Source organism: Argopecten irradians, chromosome 15 (genome assembly GCF_041381155.1).
Source record: "Argopecten irradians isolate NY chromosome 15, Ai_NY, whole genome shotgun sequence".
Classification (NCBI taxonomy): domain Eukaryota; kingdom Metazoa; phylum Mollusca; class Bivalvia; order Pectinida; family Pectinidae; genus Argopecten; species Argopecten irradians.
In genome coordinates, this window is record NC_091148.1 from 27,750,476 (window position 1) to 27,761,685 (window position 11,210).

The 11,210-nt window shown below is 36.1% G+C and overlaps 1 protein-coding gene across 2 annotated transcripts; it reads right to left on the bottom strand.

The window, feature by feature from the left end:
* Positions 1–947: 947 nt before the first annotated feature.
* Positions 948–8,827, bottom strand: LOC138308817 (zinc finger protein 43-like). 2 transcript variants are annotated; one of them, XM_069249826.1, is made up of 3 exons: positions 8,719–8,827; positions 3,038–3,138; positions 948–2,815 (listed from the first exon to the last, which is right to left on the bottom strand). In XM_069249826.1, exons 1-3 carry the CDS (start codon positions 8,719–8,721, stop codon positions 1,636–1,638), a joined length of 1,284 nt encoding a protein of 427 aa, XP_069105927.1. In that variant the 5' UTR covers positions 8,722–8,827; the 3' UTR covers positions 948–1,635. The 2 variants fall into 2 exon arrangements, with proteins under 2 accessions (XP_069105927.1, XP_069105928.1); XM_069249827.1 differs by having other exon boundaries at positions 3,075–3,138; positions 8,719–8,818.
* Between the last annotated feature and the right edge of the window lie 2,383 nt (positions 8,828–11,210).

The window sequence follows — 11,210 nt, forward strand, 5'->3', positions numbered from 1 at the left end:
CCATTTCCACTGTCCTAAGACAACTTTATTCAAAAAGTAGGTAATCAGAGATATAGTATTCAAAATTCAAGTTCAGCGAGAATCGGCATGAATTGATGTACCCACTACCAGTCAGACAAATTGTTCTACCAGAATTTCTGAGAAGATGACAAGCCACACTGACACAGTGACCAAACTTTGCAATACAAGTATTAAAGTTTAGCTTATATTGTTATTGTTAAAGGGACAATTCAGTAGTCTAAGAGTACATTAAATTTTGCACATATTTTGGAAACAAACCAGTTCTTATAGAAATTCATTTAGTTGGTTTTACTGTAATATGCCAGAAAAGCCCACAGTAGTAAAATGCATGTGAAATGTTCAAACTCGCTCACTATCCGCCATTACAAATAGTGGTCAGATGTCTTGTATGCCGAACCCTGGCCCTTGCTAGTGAAGTAAAGAATTTTTTGTCTAGAACTACTCAAATCACTCTTACATTAGTGTGTTTACCTTATATATATATATTATTAGATGCTTTTTTTTGTCTAAAAATAATTTCATTAACTCCTAAGTGGTTATGTATTGCATTTGTTTAACGTGCTTGACTTTTGCTTGGATATGGGTACAGCGTACATGTTGTACCTGCTTAATCGTATTGATCAACGATTTGGAATTTCAATGATATCAATCAAAATACCTAACAATGTCAAGGAATTTAGAACAATACACTTATGTCATATTTTGTTTCATGGTTATGTAACAGAATTAGCTTCAGTGAATTGTCCCTTCTTTATTTAAATTCTGTAAATTTTTAATTCAATGCATCTGAACTTTTTTTAAGAAAAATATAGGTCACTGTGACAAAAGTTTGCAAGTTTCAAGTTCAGCATGAATTATGAGAAGACATGTGTACTGGGATAGATATTTAAGTAGCTCACACGAGATCAAAAATAAAATCGCCTAAAATCTTTATCAAACTTTAATCAATAGACTAAATAACATAACATTGTAAAATCACAGAAATTGCTTCAAGATTTCAACTTGCTGAAGTTCACTGGCCGTGCCACACTTTATATATGAATACTGTCCATCGATGTAAACATATTTATTTTGATAGAGTAAAATTTAAGCACAAAATTAATTTTGAACAGGTAATTATACATGTATTTATATATAATTATCGCAACGATTAATTTGTAAACAAATTCAAAATAGTTGCTACTGACAACATACAAAAAAAATAATTTCCAACATTTCTGGTGCAAACATAATGAAATTACCCCTAGATATGTACCTTTACAGTGTATGTACAGTGTATTGTCTACAATTTGGTACATTGTATACAAAGCTATTTCACTGCTTTGAGAACAGAACCACTATGGTTTTGAAAATTGAAAAATGTGTGAAAAATAAACAATAAAATGGAAATTACAAATGTACCACATACTGAATAGGGTTATTTCTAGTACATCATGTATGTATATTTTGCTATTGGGAATGGGAAATTGACCCCAAATTTAGTACACAAAAAGCCCTATATACATATCTGTAAACCATATTTTTCTATTATGTTTACAATTTAATTCACTATGAAAAAAGAAAACTGTAAAATATGAAGCAAAATTTTGACTCTGTGAGAAACACCAAATAATGTTAATCACTTTCTTTGCGTTTTTTAGTGGGTATCAATCCCTCTCGTTCAACGCGTTCATTTTCCTGGTGTATCTTAGATTTATGATGTCTCATGAAGCTTGATGGATCATTGAACGTTTTACTGCATGTGTCACATGTATATAACTTTATCCCTTTGTGTGTCGCAGCATGTATGGTAAGCTTAATCTGAGAATAATAAATCTTCTCACACTCCTCACATTGATATTGTGTTTGGTCGGGACCTTTCTCAGCGTTGTTGTGTATAACAAGGTGTCTTTTTAACTTTGAAATCCACTCGAACGCTTTGCCACAAATTTCACAGGCATGGATCTGTTTCCCTGATTCATTTTTGTGGCTCTGCATATGCATGCTGAGGAACCCTGCGAGACGAAAACCTTTGCCGCACACTTCACATTTGTATGGCTTTTCCCCAGTATGCATGCGGAGGTGTTCTCCAAGACTGCTGAAGGTTTTACACAACTTACCACACAGATTACACTTGTGTCTATCCTCCTCGGTGTGGATCTTCATGTGGCGGTCTAGGTTACCTTTAGTAGTGAACGGTTTCTCACAGGTAGGACAGAAGTTGTTTCTCTCGCCGTGTATCTTAAGATGTGCGTTTAAACTTGACTTGTCAATAAACCCTTTACTGCATATATCACAAACAAATGGTTTTTCTCCAGTGTGACTGCGGATGTGAATCTGAAGTTCAGACTCCCAAATGTACGACTTGCTACAAACATGACACTTATGTGGTTTTTCATCCGAGTGTGTCTGCAGATGTCTGTCCAATTGTCTTTTCCTTGCAAAACGTTTTCCACATATATCACAGGCATTATTTTTCACATCTGTGTGCAGTTCTAAATGACGCTTTAAGGCATATTCTGTCTTAAAGGATTTACCACAGAATTCGCATTCCTTCTGTTTTATTTCAGCGTGAATTTTCCGATGTTCTGTTAAGTCTGACGGATCGTCAAACGTTTTCTCGCAGACTTCACACTTAATCAACGAGCCGTAATGTGTTTGATAATGACGATCAAAGTCCTCACTCTGTAGGAAGCTCCGTCCACAGATGTCACATTGATATGGGTACTCTGTAGTTTCCATGTAACCGTTACTCACTAGACTGTCAGAATCTTCTGAACTAGAACGGGTGTCCGATGAATCCATCTCAGGTGTTCTACAATGTATCAGCTAGGTAATCTATTTTAGTTCATTGTAGACAGACTTTTCTTTATAATATCCATGAATTATTGGAATAGAATGTTGGGAGAGTTTCGTATCAAGTGTGAATTATATATATACTCAGATGGAAAGCAATGACATTTATAAAATCCATGGTATTAATTATAACAGTTTTTTTTTATATTTATATAATGTATTAAACATCACTCATTTTCACATTACAAATCTAGAGTCGCTCTGCTTTGGTATCTCACATCTGCATCCAGTCCACCAAATAAATCCATCCACTAGTCCAGGTTCTAGTCCAGAGTCCAAATTCTGTAAGCAGAAATAAAAATAATCTACTTTTTATAGGATTATGACATTATAGCGGGTCAATATAATTTATACATAGTGAGTCTGTATATATATACACCGATAGAGCTAAAGCAGCATGCTAAATCAGCTGAGTGACACAATCTAATTAAAATTAGACTTGTAATTCCGCTCCCACTACAATACTCTACCATGAAGAGTAACGTAGAGTATCGTAGTGGGAGCGGAATTACAAGTCTAATTTTAATTAGATTGCTGAGTGACAGAGACTGTATTTATGTGATTTAGCGTCACCAACCCACTCTTTGAGTAAATACCACTATGCACAAAAAAGACTACCACCGAGAAGTGCCAATTCTCTTAGTCTGTTCAACAAATGAGGAATTTATCTACTCATGGCCATCCATTTTTATAACACATGTACACATTCTTTTTGGTAAAAACACAGTACAGTAGTTTCTTTTCTACTACTTTAAATTTTCCTCCTCGTCGTTTCCACTTTCTCGTAATATCAAATTAAATCATCCCAAATCTCAATGGATTGCAATGTGTAGATAAATTATTCATTTGTTGAACAGACCAAGACAGTTGGTGCTTCACGGTGGTAATATTGTGTATGCAGTGTGAAGAGGTGAATACAGAAGATGACATGGGGAATTCCATCTTTTCATGCTGTAGTGCATTCTGGCCCTACACTAGACATCTAGCTGTAAAGGCCCGGTCCCACTGAAGAGCGGATTAATTACGGATGAATTTAGTTTATAAATTTTGGCCGTTCGTTGTCATCCGCAACAAAATTGGCTTAAAATAATAAATTTTTCAAGTATAAATTATGGATATATTAATAACATTCTGCGAATTTATACCGAACAAATGCGGATATTTCACGAATACAAGCGAATACGATAACGGACGCTCTCCTGTGAGGTGTACAATCAGTAAGATTATCCAACAATGCGGATACGTAACAAACAATTACGAATATATAACGCATATATTGAGGAAACAGATAGGAAGTATTGCGATTGTTACGAAAATATTACGAATCTATTAATAATGCATTGCGCAGACGTAGCGGAAAGAACGGCTGCATTGCGCATGTAGGGCATCTGAATTACGGAGGTGAAAGAAGCCCGCTCGGGCCTTTCAGTATCACTTTTCACAACAACACGACTGCAACAAAGATAAGCAAGCTGCAACTTTCATCCTACATCCTCCAGATAAAAAGAGGGTCCAGTCAGTTTCAAATTCAAATCAAAGCAGACAACTTTTTCTTTCCTGTCTTTGAAACAATTTCATGACTTGAACAAGTAGATTAATATGTTGTTGGATACCATTGTTACGCTGCATTGGTATTATTGCCGATGACCCAGTATTACACCAGTACTTCCTGACGGACAGGAAATAATACACAAATATGTTGAGATTTTGCCATATTTATACGGTAGTTTTGGTTTACGCAACACGTTTGTTATACATTCGAAAATTATTCTCAAATCAAATGCAAAACAGACACAATACAAACGCTGAACTCAATATGCATTCGCTACAAATTATTTTAATTCGTAATGTCAACGTGATAGGTACGCTATACATTCGTTTTACACACTGTCCCAGTTCGCTACAAAGCCACAAAACCCAGTCAGTTGCGGATATCAAAGAATAACAGCGGATATACAGCGCATATAGTAAGCATGCATTGAGGATGTATTGCGCACGAATAGCGTATGCAATGCGAATGATTTCCGCTATCAAAATTTTGTGCAGTTCAAAAATCCTGGGAAGGGCAAATCATGCCATTACGGATAATTGCGGATGCGTAAGGATGTTGGGCGACAGATACAGGTACGATTTACAAATATTGCGTATGTTCAGCGATTATCAACCAATTTTGTGCGCAATACATTCGCAAATCTTCCTAAACGCCAGTGGGACCGGGCCTTAATTACACTGTACATGTATGTGTAAGTCTGGTGTACATGTATAAGTATTGTCTGGGTCAGAGTATCTCGAGCTATCAAATGGGTGTAATCATTACCCACATGAAGGGTTGTGCCCAACCTGTTTACACAATAAACATAAAGCTATAAGCCTGTTGTAGATGTGGCATACAATTCTGTTAGAATCTTAATATAACATCGAATCTGTACTATCTCAGCCTGAGATAGTACCAGGTTGGGCACAACCCTGCGTATGGGTAACAGTTACCCATTTGAGTAACAGTTAGCTGTTTGAGTAATCAATAAGTTACCCAAATGAGGAATTCCATGCAAGAAAGATGCATGAAGTTGTTTTAAACTTTTTTTATCAAAAAAGGGCGTATTAATTTTGTCATGACACCATTACTAACATAACTTAGTACATTATTAATCAAAATTGGACAAACTTCATCGTCTCAATTTTGGTAAAAGTCACAAATAAAATCAGCTCTATTGCTTAATTTGGTGCTAAAAATAAAACACAAGTAAAACTCATTCAACCATGACATTTGCACTGAATTTCCCTGGTGGCTAATACACTGTAGTCAATGGAGAGCACCTAACAGAATTCGATATTTCTCCCACAGAAATATAGTCTTAGATCAGTTGTAAGGCGTTCTAAAAATTATGACGCCCTTTTTTGATAATAATTTTAAAACAACATTATGTGTTTTCTTTTCACAGAATTCCTCAGTTGGGTAACTTATTGATATTACAAACATGTAACTGTTACTCAAATTGGTAACTGTTACCCATATGCAGGTTTGTGCCTACTCCAACAATGTTAGCAGTATAGCACAATGAGACATTTTGATCATTGCGTTGTGTCTAACCTCTAACAATCGAGGCAGGATTCACAAAGCGCAGAAATGGGCTCGATATAAATTCAAAATTTCAAGTTGTACATTAACCTTTCGCATCCTTAAAGAATTATCCCAAATCATGTTAAATATCAAAAATACAAAAGGCCCATGGGCCTTAGCGGTCACCTGAATTCAGACACAGAATGAAACAAAGACATGCATATAAACACTATAAATATATATTGGCCCATCAGGCCCTTGAAGTCAGTCAGTGATTTTATAAATTTTTAATCTATGAAGATTATTTGGTTCCATCAAATCAGTGAATTCAGGAGAAAGATTTTTTGAAATGTTATCCATTTTGACCCCTTTTGGCCCCACCCCTCTCGCCCCTGGGGGTCGGCCAGGACCAATATGGATATGATGTTAAATGCTATCTCAGGTTCTACCAGTTCCAGAATTTCAGAAGAAGATTTTTTGAAGTTTTAGCCTATTTGACCGGTTTTGGGACCGCCCCTAAGGCCCCTGGGTATCAGTCATGGAAAATTTGGTAATAAGATTCAATGGCCATCACATAGAGATAATTCTGACTACAATTGACGAATTTCCTTATTATAATGACTAAATAATGCTCAAAAATGTGTTTTCCATCCATATAAAAACTTATATGTAGTAAACTTAACCCCCTCCCTAGGGGGAAACCTGAGACCCAAGGGTCATATAATTCACAATTTCATAAAACACCTTAAGACCTGTCCATCTATGAAGAGTATTTGATTCTACCATTTCCAGTATTTAAGAAAGAAGAAGATTTTTAAAGTTTTAGCCTATTTGCCCCTTTCGGCCCCCCCCCTCTGCCCCGAGGGGGTTGACCAGGATATTAAAATGTTATCTCATGCTTATAATTCTAAACAAGTTTGACTCATTTCGTATTAAAATTGAGCAAAAAATGCTCATAAATGTGTTTTCACTATATAAACTATAGTAAACTTGACCCCTTCCCCAGGGGGAAACGTGAGACCCCAGGGTCATATAATTCACAATTTTGGTAAAGGACCTCAAGACCTTTTAATCTATGAAGAGTATGTGATTCTACCATTTCCAGAATTTCAGAAGAAGATTTTTGAAGATATAGCCTATTTGACCCCTTTTGACCCCGCCCCTAAGGCCCCTGGGGTTCAGTCATGGAAAATTGGTTAATAGGATTCAATGGCAATCTCATACTGATAATTCTGACAATATTTGACTCATTTCCTATTACAAATGATCAAATAATACTCAAAAATGTGTTTTCCCTATATTAAACTATAGTAAACTTAACCCCCTCCCCAGGGGGAAACCCAAGACCCCAGGGTCATATAATTCACAATTTTTGTAAATGACCTTATGACCTTTCTATCTATGAAGAGTATTTAATTCCATCACATCTGTGAGTGGAGAAGAAGATTTTTGAAATTATAGTCAATTTAACCTCTTTTGGTCCCTCCCATAGCTCCCTGGGGGGTGGGGACCGTATAATTCACAATTTTGATTGGCCTTATGCCTTAGAAGGTTTGTGCAAAATTTCATTGAAATTGCTTCAACAGTTTTTGAGAAGAAGTCGAAAATGTAAATTGTTTACGGACATACGACGCACGACGGACGACGCACGACGGACGACGCACGACGCACGACGGACGACGGACGACGGACGACGACGGACAAAAGGCGATTAGAATAGGTCACTTGAGACTTCGTCTCAGGTGACCTAAAAATACAAAACGTCACTATTGCACTTTTATACTGAATTTAGATATTTCTTTACCCCTACCAATATTTGTAAGTCTACCCAGTTGCCATTTTTACCTGGTAGCTACAAATTACGGAATGGTGACGGAAAGTAAAAATATCATTATCGACAAAATTCTTGTAGTATTTCGACTCAAATGTATAATTGTGTTTAAATATTTCCAGAATTAATATAGAACTCATAAAAATACTTGTTTTCATGCATTTAAACAACCTTGGTTACCTATTGTAATATTATCTTTTCACTTTAAACACAGTGCTATATTTTTTTAAACCGGAAGTGATGAAAATTGGAATATGATTTTACCTAGATAGTACAGCGTTGGACATAATTGCTATGGGTCACCTACAAAATGTGTGATTATTCCATGGATTTATATTTTGTCATACCTATTCTTATAGCACTGATTAACGCTATACATGTTTATTGACATTCTGGTAAGTTTTCACTTCGTAATTAAGCGTCAAACGTATGCCCTAGTTTGAGGGCGTAACTTGCGAAGACTCATATAGGCGTCGGCATTAGATTTCGGTATTGCCCATCAGAAGTTTCTCAATACCGACGTCTAATATTATTGGATTAGGTTGTGCCCAACCTGAGTACAAATGCGACCAGTTATCGCCGAGAACCAATTGTGCCAATACTCGCAATTGGCACTGCATATGTACTTGTATGACCACAAACGAATTTTGAGACATTTTTGTGGAAATCAGCATGGTAGTATCTTCTATCAGAAGAAGGTCTTATTGAATAATTTTGCATGCAAATCGTACAGAAACTCAGGCACAAGTGTCTTCTAGACATTAATCCCTATTTGAGATTATCCTACTCTAGACTCTTTTTAAATTCGGACGTCTGATAGATTGTCTCTCCGTCGAAGAGTCTAGAGGAGAGGAATCTTCAATAGGATTATAGTGTTACATCTGTTACCGTGTAATGTCATGTTCAGGGTTTGTTCCGCCTTAGAACTCAGCGAAATTCCCTAAATGAACTGACTTATCAACCACATTACCATTTCCAATCGAGTCAAAGTCCAATATTGTGTCAACTTATGGGGAAGCCTCAGACAAGGCCTACAACTGGTCGGGGCCAACCTCCATCTCCGATCTTTCGTTTAGACCGGAAGCGGAAATAGTTCAACTACGGGTGTTTGCACACTAAATTCGGGAATTATGTTCCGGAAAATATTCACAAATGGATAAACTTTAAACATACCGTGTGACACAGAGACGAGTAACATTATTTATATGACTGAGACAATTGAAATAATCTTAAAATATTACATTGATGTACTGTACAGACAGAAGAATACCTCTTTGCAATGACGGCTCCTGATTATCTCCCCCTGGCCCCAAGTCTTCAGATGTTCAGGGACCTGATAAAAAAGCACCTGCCACTTCAGAAAAGTGAGCCTAGCACCTGTGATATATGCCCAGTGGGTGAAATGCCTCCCCGATAATTCACTGTCAGTACTAGTTATGACGTCAACAATGATAAGCGCGTCAATACCATGTGATATCAAAGGAGTTTGACGTTCTGTCAATAATATATATATATGTATATAAAAAAAATACACCTATATACTGTTTTTATATAGTATATAGGGGTATTTTATATATATGTATACTATACTATATATATTGACAGAACGTCAAACTCCTGTGATGATATATAGAGAGTTGGAAACAACAAAGTGAAAAGACAGTCATCAAAAAGTGAGTTAAGGTTAATTAATATGAATTAAGGCAAAGCGCTTGTAAGAGCGCAGCTCATAAGAACTTGCATACATTGTATATGATATTACCCGTAGTATTCCATACATGTATCTTCATAGTGTTTACTGTTGACCCGAATAAAAGTTTTACATGGATAAATTTAGTGTAGAACGATATACATGTACATTGATGTAAAAGTACAAAGTACATGTTATGCACACCACGATCGTTTTTTTATTTTTCAACATTTCATATAGAAGTTGGTCCGGGGATGGATATGTGCTTCTCGTTTATCGCTACTTGTAACTTGTTTGTGTTACCAATAATAAAGAATTGAAACAGGAGAGGAGGAAATGTAGCGCCCTGACCAGGATTCGAACCTCCGAACACTAGGCGAGAGCTACCTGGTCACCGATAATCGACAGTCCGATTCCGCTACAGAATAATTAGAAATACTTTCTTCTTCAAACATCATTAAATGTATGTTTTATCAAAATATTTATATTTCTCGTTTTTATGATTTTTAACATATACATGCCGGCATGTGAGTGATGGCATTTTTGATATCTTCAAATTGCAAAAAATTGTAGAAAAATACTTGCCCTTTGTTTATTTGGATCTGTTTTAAATATGTCTCCTTTATTTATAAAATATGTTTCTGATAATAGACTTGCAGTGTAACAAAAACTTCAACATGTTCCTACTTCATAATTTAACTGCCGCAATTTATAAAATAATATAGCATAAGTCACCTATTATAGATATATAATATACGAAACCTATAAAATTAATTATCACACTTTTGTCTTTGATAATGAACGTTTTGCCCATGCGATACTGGTGCTGTCCGCGCCGTCATATCAGCGCCCGGGCTGATATCACATTATGACGTCATAATTTGATATCAGCCCGGGCTGATATCAGTTATCGGCCCGGGCTGATATCACGTCATCCGGAGTTTTCAGTCCGGATTTTAGAGTTGCCGCTTCGATTCAGTTTCCTACAGACGATAAGTTGAATAACGGATACAATTTTCAATATCAAAATAGCTCTCGGGTAAACGTATTGAGAAAGATATCAGAAATCAGAAATAGTCTGTTTCGTGATGATTTTACTGGAGATAAATGTCTTAACTAAGATCAGGTTGAAATGAGTTTTGTCCACAGTGCCGGAAACAAAGCATCGCAATTCACATAATTATAACACAAAAAGAATGTATTCGGTATAAATAAATCAACGACATGCGTTCGTCAACAAGAAGAGACACAGGAATAAATTAGACAGTTTAATACATGTACGTGCAGTTTTCCCGTCGAATTCATAATTCCTATTTCTTGTCCGTCGTAAAACCGATCATTCTGAAATGAACCAGCTTTGCTGGAATTTGTTGAACATTATCATTTTAAAGTGATAGTTAACATTCACTAGGATCTTGTTAATTTTCCTTAAAATGTATGTTTCAGCTCGTCCATTGAACCGGGGATTATGTATTTGTAAAAAAACCTATACTGTGTACATGTACATGTAATGAAGTTTTTCCACTGTTTCAACATTAAATTGGCCTACAATATGACCAGTGGAATATCGGTCATTGATCAATACGTTTTTATACATGTTTTTAAATTGTTAAAATTTCTTTCTCCTTTTTTTCAAAATGTGTGATAAAAAGGTTATGATATGTCAATTTTGATATCGCACCCTTTATCAGCCCTTGACCTGATATCAGCCCTCGGGCCTGCGGCCCTTGGGCTGATATGGCGGTCACGAGCTGATAAAGGGTGCGATATCA

What these genes read in the sequence shown, in the direction of transcription:
- LOC138308817 (XM_069249826.1), bottom strand. An exon ending in AGCGACTCTAGATTTGTAAT is followed by an intron (nt 2,816 to 3,037) that starts GTGAAAATGAGT and finishes GATACATTGTAG; the next exon opens with AACACCTGAGATGGATTCAT.